Source organism: Equus quagga, chromosome 9, assembly GCF_021613505.1.
Source record: "Equus quagga isolate Etosha38 chromosome 9, UCLA_HA_Equagga_1.0, whole genome shotgun sequence".
NCBI lineage: Eukaryota > Metazoa > Chordata > Mammalia > Perissodactyla > Equidae > Equus > Equus quagga.
Window position 1 is genome coordinate 18,684,539 of NC_060275.1, and position 23,191 is coordinate 18,707,729.

Consider the following 23,191-nt stretch of genomic DNA (forward strand, 5'->3'; position numbering starts at 1 on the left):
CAGCAGAGAGCACACACCACAAACTCTCCCCACGCCTGACTGCTACCTCAGAACACGTGAGCACTGCCAGGCAATGAGAGTCACCGTGGGGTTCTGCCGCGGCTCCAGCGCCCAGCCCGAGGACACTGTGACCCTCGTTCTACACTGACATCCCGTGACAGGGGGGGTTCAAAGGATTTGCCCAAGATAACGTGGAGGAGAATGCAGGTCACGGGGCAAGATGATAAGGCAATAAATGGTGCCAACAGCTTGAACTTGCATCATCACCTAATCCTCTACTTTAGCTCACTCATTAGGAAACGTGTCCTTAAAGAACTATGGCACTTCAGAGAAAGCTCACACCCAAGAGGTGGAGAGCAAAGGAGGAAGGCAGGCAGGGAGGAGGGTGTGTGTTGAGTTTACTAAGCTAAGAAAATGAAGGACAGAAGCAGGATTCACAGTTTCTGGCTCATCTTCGGTCACTTGGTCTAGTAAACCTCAATACTATTTACCTTTCTAATGAATATCCTGAGGTATTATCTCTAATTCCTTTTTACCTTGTCCCTAAGAAACGACTCTGCCTCTGTTCATATAAAAAGTACAAATTCAAGGCTCAGTTTTGCTTGGCTCCTCTAAGATCTGAAGCCTAATCTCACTGCCTATTTTAACCTCAGATCTTCTTTAACAGGCTGAGAAATACAATCTGAATCCACTTCATTTTTTTATGAGAGTTTGAGATAAAACAAAAACAATCAAAATAAAAATCACTAAAATTTTCCAAATCCAACTTCTTCCTTCAAAATTATAAAATTCATTCAAAAGAGTGAAAGCAATAGGCATTTTTGACATAAGAGCACAATCTACGAGTCAGTATGCAAATGTTTAAATTAAAAAAAACAATCTGCCAGTCTTGTTCTGGGTGTTGTGTAGTAAGCAGGAGGAGAAAGATACTAAAAAGTGAGACGTCTCTACCTCCAAAAAATTCCTAATCTGGTACGAGACAAGTGAAATATGAGAGCATCCGTGCAGGCACATGGCAGACCCCTCAGTGAGACGTCACAGGAGAAAGAAGGTGGGACCTGCTTCCCCTCCCCCACCACCAGCAGCTCAGGCTGATGTCAGGAAACCCCTGACATGTGCGTGACGTTTCCCAAGACACGATGCAGAGAGCTAACCCTCAATTAGTCACTTGGGGCCTATGTATGTATGGGGAATCTTACAAGATTTCACTGATATTTAACTTGCATCAATTTCATTTACTTATTTTGGTAATTTCTCTAGGTGCCATTTTAGTAACTTACCAATCTCTCTTTTTTTTTAAGGAAGATTAGCCCTGAGCTAACATCTGCCACCAACCATCCTCTTTTTGCTGAGGAAGCCTGGCCCTGAGCTCACATCTGTGCCCATCTTCCTCTACTTTATATGTGGGACGCCTACCACAGCATGGCTTGACAAGCAGTGCATAGGTCCCCACCCGGGATCCGAACCAGTGAACCCCGGGCCACCGAAGCAGAACCTGCAAACTTAACCACTGCACCACCAGGCCAACCCCTTACCAATCTCTTTAATGGGTAGAACTAAAAATGTGCATGATGACAGCACAGAAAGTAAAGAGGTCTGTTTACCAATGGCAGAAAAGGGCTTCTGCTGGGTGTGCAGGAAGCTGAGGTTCACTAGACAGAACAAGGCCTTGTCCCTAAGGGAGCCTGTGTCAGGCTGAGGCCCTGAAACCAGAGGTCACAATGGGCAACAGTAGCAGGGACTGACAGGACGAAATCAGTGTTCTAACGAGATGACTCCAGCAGCAGGTAACCCTCCCCACGGTCCACACGGTTAAGCCCCTCAGTGTAACCCTGGGTGGGGGACGGGAGGCCTGTTCTAGTACTCCTGCATATGTGACCTGGGCAAGCAAGTATTACCTTTCTGGATTTAAGCTTTGTCAACCCTAAGACAGGAAAGCTAGACTAGAACATCTTTAATGTCTCCTCTATGTCTAAAATTCAAAAGGTCTTTGTTCTCCAAAATCTGGTTCCAATCCTAGTTCCAAGAGGCTCTGACCTCATTCTGCTACTCGTCCAATAACTGAATGCAGCACACTGCAGAGAGCCAATGGGAACAAAGGGGCTGATTCAAAGATACATGAACATCAGGAGCAATATTCAGAATAAGAAAGCCAAAACACCCAGAAAGATCGGGCTGCTAGTGCTTCCATCAAAGACACAGAAATCACCAAATTCACCCAAATCACCAAATCTCTTAATTCAGATTATACATGCCAAAAAATGTTCAATTCGCCTAGGAACAAAAACACTTCTAGATTTCCCTAAGTTAGGGATTTTTAAAAAAGGGAACATATTAAAATGAGAACAAATTCCCAAACTGTATTTTTCTACTGAGAAAAAGAGAAATATCAGAATCTCGTTTCCTCATGAAATCAGCCCATGTGAAGGACAAGACTGCCAACTGCTGCTGAGACGCAGGGTCTAGACCCCTGCCCAAAATGTGGTCCCCGGAGCAGCCGCATGAGCATCCCCTGCTCAATGAGAAACTGCAGGTGGGGGCCAGCGAGCTTCATTTCAGGAGGACTTCAGGTGATTCTGACGCATGCCTGAATTTGAAAAGCACATGCCAAACTTTTCAGGACCTACAAAAATACAAAGTAAACATACCTGGCTCCAAAGATGTCCTTTTTGGCGAGATCAATCCCAGAAACAACCTTCACTCTGAGAATACGCGACTCTTCCTGTTGGAGGGGAGAAAAAAGTGTAAGAAATGGACCTTCAATGGATCACTCTCTCGCCCGAGATGCAAAGTCAATGATTTCTCTTCAGTCCCGTATTGGGATACAGAAGAGATTGATTCAAGCACTGGCGATTCTTCCTTACACCCAAGTTCAAAAAGCACCATTCCAGCTCGAAAATCCTAGGACCCTAGAATTTTAGAGCATCCAGGTTAATTAAGGACAAGTTTAATTCAAACTAGGTCATGCCGATCAATTATTTCTGCCATTGAAAGGAAATATTTCCCAGTTGTACTAAGAACGTGACCATACGTGTAAAACCTCCTAGATAAATGGCCAAGTGCAACAAGGTACCATGCATTTAACAAAGAATTCCTCCTTTCAAGTTTACATATTTGTGTGTGTGGCCTGAGATGGAAAAGAATTTAATGTGGTAAAATATATCCTCAAAATTATGGTTGCAGAATATTGATGCTGGCAAGCAAAAATATTTCCTCAGTTCCAGTAAAAAGAAAGAAAAAGCATCATCCTAAACGGAAATCAGACCAAACCATCTCGGAAATCAATCAATCAATCATTCATTCGTTCATTCATCTGCTTATTCATTCATTCCAATATTTTCTAAGCGGCGCCTATGCACTGGGCATTGAGGGAGGCCTTCAATGTAGACATGAATATGCTCATGGAGCATATTCAACTGAGAGGACCCTGTGATAGCACCAGGCCAAAGGGAGTGGGTCAGAGAAGGAGTTAAAGGCTAAAACATTCAGGATAGATGAGATCGCTTAGGGGAAGGTGGCAGCCAAAATTCTGAGACAACTTTCAGGTTTCTAGTTTGGGTCACTAAGTGTTAACATAAATTGAAACAGAGGATTAAGCTGAATTCAGTGTCTATGAAATAATCAGGTGGAAAAAAAACAGATGATGAAATAGACGAATGGGAGAGACGTCTGGTCTAGGTTAGACTTGGGAGGCGTCCGTGCAGAGCTGTGAATTAGCAGTCACAGCTAAAGGTCAGTCAGTGGAAAGTTATCCAAGAGGAGTGAGAAGAAAAAATGGTCAGGGAGGCAGCCCTAGGGAACACAAGTGCTGAGGGACAAGGGAGAACAGGAAATTCATCTACCCAATGTTTAGTCAAGACCTAGGTGAGGGGAAGAAAAACTCAATGATGTGCAGATGATGTCATGTCGTAGGAGATAAAGGCAGGGTGAAATAAAACACGGAGACCAGGAAGCTGAACCTCTGCCAATCGGCTGCGCAGACTGAGCACCCATACATGCAATCGGAACCCGAGCTCCAGATCATTCACCCTCCAGGATTCTTCCATCCATCTAACAGTCCACCCCCAAGTCAAGACTGCCCACATGCAAACACAGCAGGGGACAGGAATATGGTTCAGAAAAGGTTTCTAGTCATATATGTGCTTATGATCCCTTCAAACGAGGCCTGCATTCCAGTTTGGCAGGATTTCACGTGTTGGGCAGTCTTCGTGAAAGGATTAAGAGACTCAAAGCAACACCCAAGAAGTCAGAGACATCTAAAACGCAACCCTACTACAGCATAACAGTGACTCCACGTGTTTACCAAAGCTCCCTGGGTTGAGGGCTCTTCCCTCGGTCGCTTTAAGGGCTGGGTTGACTGCCCTCAACCTTCTCTTACACACTCACCTCTCCGGCCAGTCATCAAAGATTCCTTCTTAGCACAGATATGATCTAGGCTAAGGCTCCATTCTGTTTCTCACAGCAGGCTGTACCCTGCTGTCAAGCATCTGATGTCCCCTATGGCCTAGTCAGCTCAAAGAATGCCACAGTGGGAGTATTTTTTACACATGGATCAAAACTTCGCAGCACACCTGTGTACAGTTCATAGCACACCTGGGACAACCTTATGGCCCACTGGTGCCCGTAGCAAACAAACGGAGAACCATGGGTTAAAATGAAATCCTTATCTGCCAGGCTAAGGGGTTAAGACTTTGAGCGGGAATCAAGAAACATCCAGAAGAAATGGAAGACAGAGAACAGTTGGGAGGAGCATATTTCTTCTGTCTTCCCGTCTCCCCCATCCCAATTCTCTGCCTCTCCCTGCACTGAGAAATATTTCAAACCAGCAATTCTCCCAACACCACTGTGCAGAGGTGGGGACATCGGGTGAAACCCATGGAGGGTGGATACTGTTAAAGGAAAGCGCAAGGTCTCCTGGCCAGTCCTTGGTGCTGGCTAAAGGACACGTCTGACCCGGCAGCAGGCGGGTGAAAGTGCCTTTGAGGAGGATGGAGGGTCTGCCAAGCAGTAACTCCTTCCGATGACCCACTCAGACAGAGCAGTAGTTCTGTTTCCATATCTACTCCTGCACTTGGGACTGATTTGGGGGAGACAAACAAGGGACTGCGTCGAGGATGGAACCAAGGTATAGTCAGTCACAAGTCACAGAGCAGAAGGCTAGAATTCTAGTAAGAATTGTCTCTTTGTCTCATAGCCCTTGGAATTTTTGGAAATCCTGGGCAGAGTCCTGGACTTTCCACAAACTCGACAGGCGGGTCAATCAAACCTTGTTTGGATTCTAAGGAATACGATAAGCCCAGCTAACACCTGGTTCCCTTAGACTTAGATTCACGTTGGTTGTTCTCAATTGGGTGGACCTACTTTCCAAAAGCATGCATTTTAAAATCAGGGAACATTTACATGAATCAATGAATAAAAATAAATTTAAGTGAAGGGATGATCAGAATTTTTATGAAAACTGATTTATTCATTTAATAAGAACGAGCACCTGTTCTAAGATCTAGGGATATAGAAATAAAGACAGACAAAAAGCTGCCCCCCCCCCAACCCGGCCCACCTTCCAGTGTTACTCAGAGTATACCACAGAAGGGGAGACAAACCAGGAGAGCCTGGAGGGCAGATGGGAATACATAACAACACCTTACAATTCTGTACACACACCCTTTCACTAAACAAATTCTCATTTAGGAATTAATCTTAAGAAAATAAGCACAAATTGTGTAGAAAACAAACCAAAAAACTAGCTAAAAGGATAGTCACCAAAGCACTTTCCTAATTGAAAAAAAGATGTAAAAGTCTCTCAAAAGTAGAGAGTAAATATTCATGGCAATTCCACACACTGGGCTACAAGACTGTCATTAAAAATGTGTGACAATCTGTAAGGACCTTCATTCATTCCACAAATGTTCACTAAGGACCCGCTGTGTGTCAGACACTTTATCTGGGGTACAGATGTGTGCCACAAGGCAGAGTTCCTGCCTCAAGGAACTCACAATCTAGAAGGCAGACAGACTGTAAATACGTAATGCAAACAAACAAGCACAATAATTTTGGATGATGGTAAGTGCTTGGATGACAATATGACAGTTAAATGAAAGCAACTGAATAGAGGGAGAGAGGAGGGTATTTATGGCTGGTGGTCAGGAAAGGTGTCTTCGGAGAGGAGACATTTGAGCTGAAACCTGGAGGAGACAGAGGGTAATGATGGGGGGCGGGAAGTTACACACAGGATGGCAGCAAGTCCCAAGTCCTGGGGGAGAGCAAGTCTGGAGATGGTAACAGGGAGCAGAGGGAGGCAGGCCAGCACGGTACCATGGGGTCAGACAGCCCAGAGGCCAGCCTCAGTACAGGGTGCACATTATTCCAACCACCTTTGAAAAGTTCTAAGCAGAGTGACAAAATCTGACTTAAGTTTTTAAAAGACCACTTTGGTGGTTGTGGGAGAATGGACTACAAGGGAACAAGAACAGACGCAGGGAGACCAATTAGAAAAGTCTAGCAAGAGATGGTGGGTCTTCACACAGGATAGAGATGGAGAGGTGACCACATTCAGCATACAAAAACATGTTCAAAATAAACTATTTCATTAAAAAAAAAAGTTTCACGACCTATTTATACAATTGAATTAAGAGACAAGCAAGTTGTTCAACAAGCCGTTGTTCCACTTTTCCACTTGGACCCACAACTAGGCTACCTTCCCCAGCATTCCTTGCAGTTAGGTGCAGTCATGTGACTAAGTTCTGGCCAATGGGTTATGGACAGAAACGATTAGGATTTTCCAGACCAGGCCCATAAGACCCTCCCACTCATCATCCTCCTTTCTCCTTCCCATCCTCCTGCTCAACAGAGAAAATTCTGAAGGCCAAGAAGAGAAAAACCCCATGAAAGGAGTGGCACAGGGCATCCCCCATCCCAACCTCTGCCCTCCACCATCACCTACAGACTGCCCGGAGATCGAGCTGCAAACAGACTTGCACAGTATATTCCCACTGAAAACTGAAGGCTCTTTAGCAGTTAGCCTACCCTCATACACGATATAATCTCACTTTTAAATAAATATCAATGCAGTGGAAAAGATCTAGAAAGGATGAGGCTGATAGTGATTACCTCTGGATAATGAATAACTTCTTTTTGCTTATATGCATCATTTTCCTTTTGAAACACTAAGTACTTTTGTCTGGAAACTAAATTTTTGTGGAAACTTCAGGAAACACATAAAAACAGAAAAATTTACAATCTCTGGCAATAGCACCATCCAGGCTTGTTCCATTTCTAAAATGAATAAACCTAACTTTCGTCAATCACAAATGTATAGAGCTGCATATGTGGAAGATGGGAAAAGAGTTCTCTTGCATATTTGTAGGCAACAGGTGCGAGGTGAAGGCAGCACAGGGCTTTTATTGAGCACTTACTATTTACAAGCAGCCGTTGCAGGAAATTTTACTTCTCTCTCAAGTTAAGTGGCAGGGGAGCAGGAAAAAAAAACATCACTCTACAAAAAGTAGTTTCTACACATGGGTTGCTGACATACAACAGAACTTCTTATCTTTGTTTCCTCCAAATAACAAGCTTGCATACAGATAAGCAGCCACCGTCATTCTGTAAGGAAACACATGACCAGGTGTGTGACGTTTATCAGATGCAATGGGCCCCAAGCCGAGCAACTATACTTTCTGAAGCATTTTATTACTTTCATAAAATCTATGCACGACATTTTGGTCCCTGGTTATGACTCCAGTAGAATTAAATATTTAACTAAGGCGGCTTATGACAACAAAAATATTATTCAGAGACAGATTGTACAAGGCAGAGGAAGCACAAGACAAGAAGAGACAAGAGCAGGCCAAATAACCACAGAATGCGTATTCTCAGGACTTCAGTGTCTCTTCCTGTGACTATTAAGCTATCGTTTTGCATTGTTGTTGCATAAGAGGGACGATTCTATGCATTTGACATGTGTTTTTCTTTTCCACCTAATCTTCTAATTCTTCAAGACACAGAACAAGATAAGATGCTCAAGCCATAGATGACAGTAGCATAGAGGAAATCCCAGCTTACAAACAGGTGGTATTCTGAAAGCTCATTGGTAAGACAGCTGTTTAGAACTCAGCAGCCCTGCTCATAAAAATGGTGCATAAGTGGTTACTAGACTCCCATGTCTACCCACAAAGCCTATTCAATACATAATCAAAATTACTCCTATGCTAAAAGAAATTTCAACTTCCAACTCAGAACTCAAGATACCAAAATTTACCTTCTCTCCTGTGAATCTGTCTTGAAAAGGAAACTTTTTATCTTTTATCACATATTCTTCACAATGTCAGATGATCTCCCCTAAAAAAGGTGCCATCTGGATTGGGAAAATAGTATTCTTTCTCCACAGGGATCCACTGTGACCCCAGGTCTCACATACACCAGCTGTCCATGTAGACAAGGAAGTCCTAAGTCAGGGACTTGCACATCTTGGTCATTCTCCTATAAATTAGTTTGTGTATTTACCTTCCATATTCCACTGTATACAATAGCTCCATATATAAAGTTCTAGCTATTACCCATAATACTTGCAGGCTCAAAGTAAACACTCCCTAGATTAAAGAGATGATCAGTATTTTTTGTACCACTGAAATATCTAAATGACACATCTAAGTTATATATACAATTAACTTGAGTTACTTTAAAAAATAAATAAGCTAACGTACGAAGTGTCCATGTTGTGCCTGCTACACAGTAGGTATCATTAAGCTTTCCATTCCTACCTCTCTTGCCTCCAATGTGAGACAAGATCCTGTTCTATACATCTTTTAAAAATCTCCCATACAGTCCTGTCCTGCCCCTACATTCTTGTCATCTCCAATTTGCCATATCCCGTCCCCTTTCACCTTCTGTCTTTTCCATCCCGATTCTTGCCCTCTAAACCTTTTCCCCTCTTCACTCTCTTGATAGGTTTCCCGATCTTATACCGCTGCCACCCCTCCTAACCTTTCTCTCTTTCTCAGTTCTCCACTTCAACCTTTCAATTATACATTCAACAAATATGTGCTGAGTGACCATTATGTTCAAGGCACTGTGCTGGCAGAAAGGAGCACAAAACAAGACGCGTTCTTCTCTGCTCCTCAGGGGCTTGCAATCAACTGTGGAGGTAAGATATGTACACATACCTGTAATATCCCTATAATACAGTGGTGGAATAGAAGCGTAAGATGTATGAGGTGAGAACAAAGATACAGTTTGGAAGATGAGAGCAGCCCAACACCAGACTACTCATGCAGCTCAAGCTCAGATAGTACTGATGACAGCAAACAGCCCCAACCCACAGGACTACCCACGGTGGCTGTTCAGCATTGCCAGCCCAACACACAGCATTCTCAACACAGGGAAGTCACAAGGATATTACAGTAGTTCCGGAAAAAACTGTACAAACACAGGATTCTGCACAACCTAAATTTCTCAGCCTCTACTAGATTATGGCCATTGTCATGCCAAATGGAAAGTTAACAAATGGAAGAAGTAAAAAGAATGGCCCTCCAGAGCAGACGCATACATAATTTGAATGCTCAAGGTGACTAACTTTCAGAATTTATGTTGTATGATTTTAAAATATGTCCACAAATTCTTGACAGTCCTCTCTTCAAGAGGCAGGGCTTACTTCCCATCCCTCGCCTAGTGACTTCTTCCTAACAGACAGAATATGGAGGAGGTGACAGTGTATAACTTTGAAGATTAGCTCCTAAGAGGCATTGTGCCTAGCTCCTCTCTCTCTTGGCTCACTCACTCTGGGGGAAGCCAGCTGCCATGTTGTGAGGACATTCAAGCAGCCCTATGAGAGGAGAGGTCGACAGTGTGAGGAACTGCGGCCTCCTGCCAACAGCCACGTAAGTCAATCATCTTGGAAGGGGGTCCTCCTGCCCCAGTCAAGCCTTCCGACAACGGCAGCCCTGGCTGACATCTTGCCTACAACCTCATGAGAGATCTCTGCCTGCTAAATGCCAGAAACTATGCAAGGCATGCGTCAGAACCACCCAGCTAAGCCATTTCTGATTTCTTAACCCATAAAGCACCTATTCATCCCCAACGGTCTGCTCAGGTCCATGTAGTTGTTCAACCAAAAGTGCTTACTCTTCGCTGAAAACAGCACAAGGAGTAAGGACTCAGTAAGACAGAGTTCTAGCCCACAGGAATTTACTTTCTACATATCAGGAGAACAACATATACCTAAGTCAATTACAAGATGGCATAGTAAGTTTCATAACAGCAATGGATGGTATTCTGCAGGAACTCAGAATTAATGTACCTGCAAGGGGTGGGAAGAGGGAAATAAGCCAGAAAGTTGTGGAAGGCCCAGATAAGTAGACATCTGAGCCAAGCCTTTAAGAATGAGGAAAAGGGAGGCACAGCCTTTCAGTCAAAGGAAGAAGTAGGTGGGCTCCTCGAAATGGAGAGTCAGTATGCAGCGAGATGGGGGAAGGGAAGAGTTGTCCTGGCCTGGCTTCATTCTCTGTGCTGTGCAGGGCAAACACGTTTAGCAGGAAAGTGACAGGCTCACCGGATGACAGGAGCAGAAGGCCGACTGAAGGAAGGCGAATCCAGAGATAGGAGGACAGGGACACTAATTACATGGTCTGCTACACTGTCTGGCAGATGAGCACAGTGGCTCTGGGAATGGAGGACACAGGACTGGTTCCAAACCTCTTCCTGGGGGGAACAGCATGGGTTGGTGACAGACTGGCTCTGCAAGGCAAAGGAGAAGGCATCAACTCAAGTTTCCAGTTTCGATGTTAGCAGGGACCAATGCTATTAGAGACAGAAAACAAAGGAAGAAGAGTGGGGTCTGAGGCTAAGGGAAATAAAAGAACTTGAGTTTCTTGATCTACGGTTATGTTCCTAGTGCACAGGTAGAGATGTCCAACAGGTAGTTAGAAGTCAGGAACCAGAGTTCAGTACAGAGGTCAGAAATGGACACCCAGTGTGGAAGGCCCAGTGCCTTCCTCTGGGCCTTCCTTCACACTAATCATTTATTCAGGCACTTAAGTAATAAATCACTGTTGTGTTTTTTTCTCTTTTAGGAAGTCTCATTTTCTCAACTAAATTCCATGGTTGCACTGTCCAATACAGCAGCTACTAGTTAGATGAGGCTAATTAAATTTAATTACAATCAATTAAAATTCAGTTACTTGGTAACACCAGCCACATTTCAAGTGCTCAACAGCCACATATGCATAGTGGCTACTGTACTGGACAGGGGAGAGAGAGAAATTTCCATAGTCACAGAAGGTTTCAACTGGCCAGTGCAGCTTTAAGGGCACCAACTCAATGCAAGAACGCAGCAGGATTTGAATAACCTGCCATGAAAGGAAGAAAGGAAGACAGGAAAGAAGGAAGGGACCCCTATTCTTAACTCAATCATAACTTAGAATACTTCGGAAGAGTTCAACTATGGAATTCAGCTATCTGGAAAGGAGACAGGTGTTACCATAATCCCATACTCCAGGATCAAAATTTCCTCCGAAATACTGAATATCAGCATGCAACTTAAGTACCTATGAATTAAGAGCTGTAAAGTCGAACGAAGCAAAGACTGTATAGCATAGTACAGTCCCCCTGTATCAAGACACTTTAAAACTCATTACACAAATAGAGCGATAGCACTGATCGTAGCTTCATAGAGTGTGTGACCGGGGAATTTTAGCTGCTAAGGCCAGTACAGGCGAGTGTCCTAACAAGGTTGCTAAATTTTGCATAGTACTCACAGAAAAAGTATTCAGGAAGCAAGAAAAAGAGGTAAAATCCCAACAGGAGCTCTTGGTCCCTTTAGGAGAATTACCGACATACTGGCAAATATTCAGAGGGGAAGGACTGGTAGAAAAAGGCAACTGAAATCAGATAGAACAGCAGAAGGAATGGGAGTGGCTGATCACCTAGAAAACTACCTAGAGGAAGCCTTGTGGAGTGAAGACAGACCAGGCCCAGAAGGTGAACTGAAGACAACGGGAGAAACAATTACATCGGCCACAACCACATCCACCTGCTCCAGAAAGGCAAGATTGCCAAGGAGATAAAGTTCAACAGAATCGCATTCAAGCACCCACATGATTCCTGTCAATTCTAACACCAATTCTGCACAGCTTGCACAGAAATCTCTCAGGCTTCTCTCCTACTTTCTACCCCATCCCTACAACTAAATATTGCTTTGACCCATGCCTTCTAAGTACTAGCATTACATGTCTGTCTTTCAGTGACATTAGATGCCTTTGTTTCTGACTTTTGAATAGAGCATTCCAGGTGGCTACCCCAAGTTCTTTGTAGATATCCCTATCGCACATCATTTCGCCCATAAAATACATCCCTGAAGAAGAGATGGGGGAGCAGGTGGGCTTAGGGGTTAGTGATAGGGTGAGGAGTTAGCAGTGGATAGTGGCTAGGCTCAGTCACATGCTAAGGGACATGCACATCCCCTTGAGACTCACATCTAACATGACTCAAATGTCCACTTCAGCAAGAATGCAAATTCTTCCACGAGTGGATAGATTTTTAGAGCAGCTCTCATTTAGAAATGTTAAATTTCTGAATGCCAAAAATCTACAGTAACTCAGTGATTATGGGAAGACGAGACGACAGGCCAATGAACAGTGTCCATGAAATGAATAAGCTGGCAAGAGTTCCAGCTTAAAGGACATAGTCACTCTCTTCCACTAATTAAAAACTCTCTTTTTACCAGAAGAGTTGGTTAAACTCCATGTAAAAAGTCTTCAAAGAATCCATTTTTCAATGGTTCTTTTGTTCCAAACCCTTATTCATAAGACAGGAAACATTTTTAAATTCCTCCAAGATCACCAAGACAAGAATTATCTGTGTTTATAGTTCTAAAAATTATCTTAATAAACAATGGCACTTTGTTGAAAACCAAAAATCATAGCTCAAGATTTAAAACTCTTTATTTTTCATGGTAGTCATAACTCTGGCCTCTCACAATAAAGTGAAGCCTGGGTTTCTGAGTGGAATGTGTAGTTTGACTAGAAGGAACTAGAAGAGGTCCAGGTTTCAGGAGGGAGGGAGGGGCTGCCAGGCCCTCAAGAAGACATTCCCCGAGGGGAATTCTGTAGTCCCAGATCTGAATCTCATCAGTAGGGTCAGAAGCGTGACTCATGTCAGTGTGCCAAGGGCTCCCAGCATCTTGGAGAATATATACATGAACAAAGCTAGTAGGAAACCCATTCCAGGGTCAAGTCTTAGATTTTACAATGAGAAAATGGCCTGTGGCATGGATCTAAAGGCTGAGGACCAATAACTGGCACCTTTACTCTGTAGGCAAGTTGAATACAAATTATAATTAATTGGAAGGCTGCATGGTGAGCGTGTACTCAGACGAAGAGCTTAGTTCGGTTATCCACACTCATGCCCTGCCCATCTTCACAACAGGGAGACCACCACTGCTCCCCATGTGCTTGAGCTACGGGGCCCTGGACAGGCCTTCAAAGGGAAGCACCAAAAAGCAACCTTTCTAGGCTTCTACTTCCTGCACTCCAGACCGCCTCACCCCTTTCCATTCCCAGGCTCTGTCTGGACAGTGCAACACAGGTACCAAGGCTTGCCCTTCACAGATTGCAACCAAATTCCAACGCTGCCTCCCAGAGACGGCGCCCAAGTCACCCCGGTTGGAACTGTGGATATTCCCAAACTCTTCAGCCACATATTCACAGCTAATTTCTTGGTTTGCTCCCACAAATACCTTATTTGCTACCAGCTTAATCCTCAGAAGATGACTATTTCTAATTCCTGGAGAGGAGTGAAGATTTTGTAAAATAACCATCCACTGTTGACTACACTAGAAGGAAGTAGAGGAAGACAACAAGGAGAACCAAGACCCCAAAATAGAGAACTGGGATGGTGCTGGGGACAGCCAGGCTCTGCGCCCGGCTCGACTAAGCCTCAGCCCGCAATGGCCGAGAGAACCGGCCAGGCACGTCAGAGGAAGCAGACAGCAGAGATGGGCAAAAGTCCCAACTCTGAAAGAAAAGAAGTTATGAATCCTAATATAAAATTACACAGACTGGGTTTATGGTAGGTCTTCCCTTTGCCAGAACCACCAATTAGCTATTTTTGCTCAGATCTCCTGCTTGTCCTTTAGGTGTCAGCTTAAACGTCACGTTTTCTGACAATGTCTTTCCAGGGCTCCCAGACTAGTTTAGTCCTCCTACAATAACCTCCCACGGTACCCTCTATTTCTCCTCTCAGCCTTTATTGTCATTGCTTTTTAAATTAGCCATGTAGGGCAGGGGCTAAACAGCAGATCACAGGGAGCAACAAGAAAAATGGGCCACGTGCAACTGCTCAAGGCCCAAGAGCCACAAAGCAATCTCCTAGTTTGCTTAGACTGTTTTCCTAGACTTTAGGAAAGAGCTGGGCACCCAAATGTTTCAGGGGCAGTGAATGACTGAGTGAATAAATGCCACCAATCCAAAGTTCTAGGGTAAATTACTAAATATTTTACAAGCATTTAGAAAAGAAAAACAATCCATAGCTGAGGTTTGTTAAGAATAAGACATGCAAACTTACTTCCTTTTTTGATAAGGTTCATAATTCCAGGGCTATTCTGCTACATATGTAGTGGACACAGACTTTGGCTAGCCTTTGGCCAAACCACGCTGTGTTCTTCTAGACAAGATGATGACATGAAGGCTCACTGATACTAAAGTTAGCAGTGACTTAGTTTTACCCAGTTGCCAACTCTTATCCAAAATATAATCATTAGAAACCTCCAGGGAGGCCTCAGGAGGTTGTGTCATGGGGCTCTATTATTAGCTCCATCATGGCGTACACCGTAAGCCAGGAAATTTTGGATCAGGATATGGATGGCAGGCTAATCCAATTTGTAGCTGACATACACAACTGGATAAAATGTCAGATGACTGGATCAGAATCCAAAAAGATTTCATCAGAATGGGTGACGGGCCAAATCTCACAGGATGGAGTTTTATAGTGTTGTGTGTACTTAGCTGCCTGAGCCAACGCAGAAGGGGCAGGATGGAAGAAACAGCATGAAAGAGCATCAAAAGTAGGGGGCGATATCTTGGGAGTTGTATTTTATCTCAAGCTCAGGATGACTCAAGGCTATGACAGTGTAAACCACGTGCGTTATTCAAAGTCCAGAGCAGGGAAGGTCATCAGACTGTGCCCTGGGCCAGCATTATGTTCAAACCCAAACGGGATGACTTAGGAGGAGGGTGGTGGTTGTTTTGCTTTGTTTAAGTCAGTAAGAATCCATAAAACACTAAGCAACCATGAGAAAGAATGAGGATGCTCTCTGTGTACAGGTTTGAAAATTCAATATGTACTGTCACAATGAAAAGGCTAGGTGGAGAACATTTTGTAGAGTACACTAACATTTACATTAAAAAAAGGAAGTGTGTGTGTATACACACACAAATATCTGTTTGCAAGTACGTAAAGTAAACTCTATAAAGACACAAGAAACTGGCACAACTGGCTGGCTCTGAGGACAGGAACTAGTTGGCTAGAGACAGGTGTGCAAGACAGACACAGACTGAGAGCTCTCACTGCAGAGCCTCCTTTACACTTTTAGTTCAAAACTATTTAAATATAGTAACAACTCAAAAAAGTTGTTTTTAAGTAGCCAGGATAGCTAATAAACAAACAAATTTCACATGAAGACTTAGGAATGTTTAACCTGGTTTAAAAAAAAAAAAAAACAGACGATTCTTTCTGCAGGAAGTGGGGTGGGGTGGCAGAAGCCAAGTCATTTTATGTTATGGGCTGCAGAAGGCAAACCCCAAGCCAGGGAGTAAAGAGCTGTAGGAAGGCAAATGCGTCTTATTGATGGGAAGGAACTTCCGGTTGTTCTCAAACAAGGTTCTGGTCAAACACGGAGAAGGTGGCCTCCTTGGGTGGCCAGGTGGCCAGGTGGCCTCCTGAGGTGGACAGCTGGCCGGCTGGCACCAGAAGGAGAGGAAAGGCCTATCACCTACAGAACTATCACCAGGGGGAGGAAAACGAGCCAGATGGTCCTCGATGTCCCTTCCCAGCTCTGAGATGTGATTTTAGAAGACCCACACATGAGGAGCCAACAGCTCAGTCTAAGGTGATTTCTCCAAGAGCACACGACATTTTCAATATGTACATATGTAACTTCTCTAAGACAACACGGGAACAATAATGACAATCCCCATCCACCTCAAACACAAAAGATTATTCACAAATCAGAATGCTTCCTTACTCGTAAGCCAGTTTCAAAATATCATGAATGAAATAACCAATAGAAATGAAATAAGAGCATCTGTAAACAGTATTTTCTTTTGGTCTGTTTGTTAATCTTCTTCCACATCTTATTCCAGAAAGGATTTATGGTGGCTAGCTGGCTCTAGACAGGATGTTTAAAGTTCCTGTTATAAAGAACAGCAAAATTTCTTCCACAACGGGCTGGTCATCAGAATCCTTCTAGAGATGACTTTAAGAGAAGGACTCTGTAAGAAAGTGCAAGAGGTCGCTAGCCCAAGGGGTGGCTGAAGTCAGCTTGAATGCCGCACAAAAGCTAAACTGAAACAACACAGAAAAGCAAAATCACCAGCTGGGATGAGAGTGAAGACAAACTTTGCCAAGGGAAAAGCAGCAAACAGAATTGAGCTGTCCCATGAGAAAATTCAAGAAGCCATGCCTCCCAGTGCCACAAACCTAAGAGAGCTGCAGATGTCAACCACAGGACAGCAGATACTGGGGGTGACAAGAATAACAGGACTTGTCATGGCCAGAGACCCACAAAGCAACCCCTTATTTTGAACCACTCCCTAATTCCTCGCTCACATTCTAGCATTTCTATGGCTGAATACCAGCAGCACACAGTGAGTGATGCTCATCTCTAAAAATCTACCAGGTATCAGTGCACCTGAGACCACACCTTCATGGACACTGGCTTCACATTTAAAAGGAGACAAGTAAGCTAGATGTATTGATCTCACGTTGGGCAGAAACACTGCTTCCGTAGCTCTGCTTCCTTAAAATGTGCAACCGTGTGTTATCGGATTTAACATTTCAGCTGAGCCTCATTATCCAGCAATGCCATTTTATTACAAAGACATAACTCATATGAACAACTCATTAACAAGACAGCGACTCGGAAAAATTCTATTTCCTAGCTTATGGGAATTTTGCCTTGTGTTTTGAATTACGACATTTTTAAAAAAGCAAAATAAAAATTTGTTGATTTTTTTTTTCGGTTTCCTCATAGAAATATATAAGACTAAAGGAGTTCATCTCAGTATTAACCTTTTTTGTTTTTCAACTTAAAACTCAAGTCAAGTTTTCCAGTTCTTCTTCACACTGCAGAATAATCTCAGTCACCAGCTGGGTGTGTACTGCTTCAAAGAGGCGTATAACTAAGATAGACCAGAAATAAAATTACAAATGTTGTGTTACTTCCAACAGAACGCTTTCAGAGGACCGAAAAAACAAGGATGTCAAGGTATTCTTTTTTAAGGCACCTGCAGGATGCTAGATTGTCAGTGTGCTAGTTCTCTGAAACACCATCTGAAATACATTTTAAAATATTTATGCCTTTCACAGTAATATTTTATGAAGTTTGATTACTTTTGAATTGTCATAATATGGATTTCACACAATATAGGAAGGGAGAAATTCCAAAACAATGTACTCCCTTCATTTTTCTACCTACCTAAGCAGCCACACTTTTCCCATTTCAGCACACTGCCTGAAACCTAGGAGGCCCCCATAAATATCTGATGAATAACTGGATATTGTGAATAATATTTAGGCTTGCCCGATCTTGCCCTGGCACCAGCTTCGGAGCACTTGGGAAACTGTCTGCAGCTTCCTGGTTCCAGCTGCTGGTTGGGACTCCACAGGTGCTAAAAGGAGCTGTGACTAACACCTTATTCGGCCCCTTGCAAGTTCTCAGCCGCGAGCAGCAGAAGGCTCCATCAGCAGAAGGCTCCATATGGTCTAGCAAACATGCACGAGCTCAATCACCACAGAGTCGTGTAAATCGAGGACTGCCTGGGTCAAGTTTTCCTTTTAGAGAACTTTTCTTGGGTTCATGGCCTTTTCTAAGGCCCACACCACATGTCCATTTTTTACTTTATTTTTAAGGGTTCCCTATCAAATACGTTATTCATTTTTCTTTTATTAATCAACATCTATTCGATGCTATTTCTTTCTATAATTTGAAATTAATGTTTAATCTTAAGGCCAAGCGCTTTGTCCTTGGTTTTGACTGTCAATGTTTAATGAAGTTTACCGGCTTGCTTCTTTGAATCTTCCAACGCGCACCCTAGGAGACACAGATGTCAACCTCTTCCCAACTACAGGCCCTGGGACACATTTTGCAGTGTTTACAAAGCCCCTGCTATTCTTCAGGTCCGTCTATAAAGAGGCTGTTACATTTATGAAGGTGACTTTTTTTAAACATCAAATGAGAGGCTATGGAAAGTCAGGGACCAACGATTCATCCACAGGATGATGAAGCCAATGATACAACCATTCCACCAGCAAGTCTGTGTGATTCAGCTTGGGACCAAGTCCCAAAGAGGCACTGGAACCAGACTCCTTCCACAACCTGGACCTGCTCATTTTACCTCCCCTCCCCTCAAAACTCTGAGGTCACCGGAAGAGCATCAGCCAACCTGCAAGTGGCTGTCCACAGTGGTTGAAGGTTGGTACCTGTCCTGCAATTCTGCATTGCCACACTGCACGGGTGCTGGTTCCCTGCAAGACTCTATGCAGGAAGATGTGCTAAGAAACCACAGGAGCAGCACGGAGCATCGTCTCGGAGCACCAGTTTTTCTGGATGTCTTGATGGGTAGAACAGTCATCCTCAAAGCGTTAAATAGTCCCTCAACTAGCAGCACTAGCGTCACCTGGCAACTTAGTGGAAATGCAAATTCTCAGGCCCCACCCCAGAGTTCCAGAATCAGAATCTCCGGGGCTGGAGTCTGGCAATCTGTGTTCACAAGTCCCCCTCTTCCCAGGGAAAATCTGGATGGAAACATGCTAGAGGAGCCAACGAAATCTAAATGCAGGGCCCTCCCAGGTCTGCATCTCTACCCTGAACCCCTATCCTCCCGGCATCCCAGTCCGGAATTACTCTCTCTCCTTCTCTCCCCCCGACCCCCCTCTCCTGGGAAGACTGAGATCTACACCAAAAACTGAACAGCTCCTCAGTGTTCATCTCACTCCTCGGCTCCAAAGCCTTGGGGCTTCCCAAGGACTCTTATCAAGAATTACCCTGTGGGGAAAAACATACCAAACATTAGTGAAGGCTCCTCTAGGGTGGCGGGAGGAGGGGATGTTTCCACTTTGAGTACAGTTCTATCATGTCTGAGTTGCTATTGTTCCATTTATCTTTTCTTATTTTTCCAAAGAGCATGTATTATACTTTTCATAATAACAAATTAAATTGTTTTCATGGGGAGTAAGAACCACTTTATGCCACAACAGATTCTTTATGTCACCCAATATTTACTCAATCTCACTGATTCTTTCTATCCCATGGTATAGATTATTTGACACTCAATTTCATCAAGTATCTATGAGTATATTCGAATCATCGCCCCTGCCTACCGCAGTATTCTCATTCTCTTCCTGCACGAACTCACAAAGACTCAGGCAGTCCTGGTCACCACCAGACTATGGCTCTCCCTTGAGCACTGCTCCCCACTCCACTCTCTTACACAGCCCCCTCTTTGTTCTCTAATCCCAGATTCTTTCAAAATCCAGTCAATTAAATGACTATTAACACTTGACCCTTCATGTCCAATACTCCTTAAGACAGCAGCAAGCTTTGTTCAGGCTGCCCCTCCTACGTACACACACACACACACACACACTCCCACACACCAGTGACCAGTCTACAGCCTTATCTTCACAACCATCCTGTAAATTACCATGCTATGGGGATTTCTGTATTTTCACACTGGTTCTGGACCCTCATATTTAGCAACTATTCTTGAGCACCGACTACACACCAGAAATTTAAATTCTGAATAACTACAACTCATCCTTGACCTCCTGAAGCAAACAAACCATGAGGCAGGAAACATCAGTATAAATGGAGTGAGAGTCATGGAGCCTGGACAAACTGAGGAAAAAGAACAGGAAAAGGAAAGAAGGTGGACAAGGCAGATAGGAAACATGGAGAGCAGTCCTCCAACAGTTTCTCCAGGGAGAAGCAGCAGTGTCTTTCCCTCCACCCCCGCTGCGGCTGTCTGTCCCTACAGGCATGATTTTAGGAATCGTCTCAGGAGAGCAGGTAAGGAATGCACATTTGGCACCGGAATGACTCCAAAAACTCAAGGCTGTTAGTCACCAGAAAATGACACTCAGGGAACTTATGAAATCCCCTGCAGGGGTTTTTAAAAAGTAGATTACATTCCATTCCCTCAGTCTGGCTGGGGGTGTGGCCTGAACTCCCCAACAAAGTTCAAAGTCCTTTTGTAGTTGCGGGAGTGAGGGAGTCATACTGTCTTCCCTGGGGCACGGGAGGGGAGCGAGGCAAGATCAGAGTGACCACCACTCCCACGGAACCAAGGCCCCCCAGTATGGAAAACAGTGCCCTGGCCTTGGTGTCTGCCAGCCCGGCCACCATGCAGTGACAGCCAGCAGGTACAGCCAGCCAGCTCACAAAGGGGCCGGATACCTGAAGGAGCACCTCATACCCCTCTTTCTGCAAGAGGGGTCCCGGCCCTCCTCCTCTACTCCTAAGTAAATATTCAAAGCAATCTAGCTCAGATCTAAAATGCATTTTGTCAGCCCAAATAATTGAGGCTTTTAATTTTCTCCTTTTAAGCACCAGAAACAAAGGTTTCTAACCAGTAGTTAAAATTTATCAAAAACACAAAGGTCCCTGGCACTGGCAGGCAGGGTAAACAGCAGGTAAATGAATGCAGTGATTCCAGAACCAAAAGGCTGCATCCCTTCGCACAGAATGCTGTTATTCAGCTATTTACATTTAAATCTTTATCAAATTCTTTCAACAGGCAAACAATGAAACATAACAAAACCTAAAAGAAAATCCTCCTTACTTCCAAAAAATAACAATTCTACTCAATATCCAATACTAGAAAAGGCCTTACTCCAATAAACTGCGCAGAAATAAATTACTATTCCCAGTAAAGCTTCATCTCTCACTGTACAATTTATAAACAAATATTCGCAGATGCCCATTTCTTTTCCCTTTAAGAAAAATTCACAACTTTCCTTACATTTTAAATCCATTCATTTCCTTAAATTTTTTTCCCCAAAGCAACATCTCCATTGAAGAAAACTAATCAGGCCCATTTAGACTCGTTCCTAGAGAAAAGTTCACAAGCCCAAGGTCTAAACAAAATCTTTCCAGAAAGAAGAAAACTAGGTCAACTATGTTAGAGATGAATTACTAGCTCAAGAATCTTGAGATAACATAAAAACTACTATGACTGTGGATGAATTAGTAGTTTTAAATGCCCCAGGAAGGTAAAACCTCCTCCCCCACCAAGAAAAGTCTTACCAGGCGGCATTAATTCCTTACACGCAGGCTGTCTCAGTTAGAAGACACTAAACATGAAGGGTGAGATAAAGCCGGAAAACTCAAGCGCATGAGCAGTTCTGCAGACGACGCGGAGGTCTTGGCTGCTGCCACGGGTAACTTTCCACTTCCAGGTGCCAAGGGGAGAGAGGACCAACTTTAACTGGACCCCCACGAAAGTGCACCCCAGGTGTGCTCCTCTCTGGAAAAGCCGTCTCACTTCACATCTTTGCTGCCTAAGGAACCTGCCACCTGGACACCACTCTTCAGCTTCTCAGAACCCTGCAGTTACCTCCGCAGTTAGACCCTACCTTATATGGGGCTCCACATAAGGCTGCGCCACTTGTCAGCGTCCCTCCACCTTCAGTCAATGTTTGGAGGTACGCCCTGTCTTAACCCTTCAACAGTTCATCTTTTCCCTGTGCACACTGCTTCCTCTTCTGCTGCTTTGGGCTCATGCAAGATGCAGTTGGCGGTAGGTTTCTCAGAAGGAATCTGCAGTTTCACTCAAGACAAATACATTATTAGGCTCCTTGTACGTGGAGGCCCTTACTAATGTATCATGTAGTCAAGGGACATCTAAATTCTTACCAACTTCTTAGAGCAATCAAATAATAAAATCTTAAAATACCAAAAACATGGATTCATCTTTCTTCTAAGAAAGACCTAATAATCCACTACAGTTTGGTTTTTTCCACAAAAAGTGTAAAATAAAGTCAGTGTTATAGGCTGAATTGTGCGTCCTCTTTCAAATCCATATGTTGAAGGCCTTACTCCCTGCATCTCAAAATGTGACTGTATTTGGAGATAAGGCCTTTAAAGAGGTGGTTACATTAAAATGAGGCCAGCAGGGTGGTCTTAATCCAATCTGACTAGTATCCTTATAAGAGGAAATTTGGACATAGAGAGAGAGAGACCAGGACTGGTGTCCTTATAAGAGGAAATCTGGACATAGACCGACACCACATGAGTAGACAAAGGGAGCAGACAGACATCAGCAAGCCAAGGAGAGAGGCCTCAAGAAACAACCCTGCTGGCAACTTCATCTTGAACTTCTAGCCTCCAGAACTGCGAGGAATAAATTTCTACTTTTTAAGCCAATCTATGGTATTTTGTTACGGCAGCCCAAGCAAACTAACAGAGCTGGAAAGAGAAAACAGGAGCTAAGTGACCAAGTAATTCAGCAAGACAACAGTATAAGACGCAACATCAGTCCAAACAGTCCTCAGGTGGGTGATTCCAGGGGAGAAAAAGGGTGACCCCCCTTGGGTCCTGTGTCCTTCCCCGGGGACACACAGCTTGACCGACAAACCACATTCTCAGCCTGGCTCCTTCTACAATGCAGGGCCCGAGGACAGCAGCCCCGCCCTGTGGACAGAGAGACCTGGCAGGTGAGGTGGGCCCAGCAGGATGGAGAAGATTTGCTGGCAGAGAAGATGAGGGGTAGCAAAGAGAGGCCATGTGCATTAAGAGGACATTCAAAAGCCCAAGTGAGAGAGAACGAATAAACAAACAGGACAAGGGGCATAAAGAACAACCCCACAATCTGTAATTAGCAAATACACATTTGAAATATTGGCCAATCTCCCCTTAAGTTAGGAAAAATAAAAAATTTTTAACACGATGCTGTTTACGCAAAAATAAGCACATTCAGAACACTGG

General features: G+C 43.9%; 1 protein-coding gene across 3 annotated transcripts in view; it reads right to left on the reverse strand.

The window, feature by feature from the left end:
- NEDD4L (NEDD4 like E3 ubiquitin protein ligase) overlaps window positions 1–23,191 on the reverse strand; it is a 337,485-nt gene that overhangs the window by 225,487 nt on the left and 88,807 nt on the right. For all 3 annotated transcript variants that reach the window (XM_046671962.1, XM_046671960.1, XM_046671961.1), the window contains exon 2: window positions 2,649–2,722. In XM_046671962.1, the coding sequence (XP_046527918.1) occupies window positions 2,649–2,722 (74 nt within the window). The remainder of the gene's footprint in view (window positions 1–2,648; window positions 2,723–23,191) is intronic.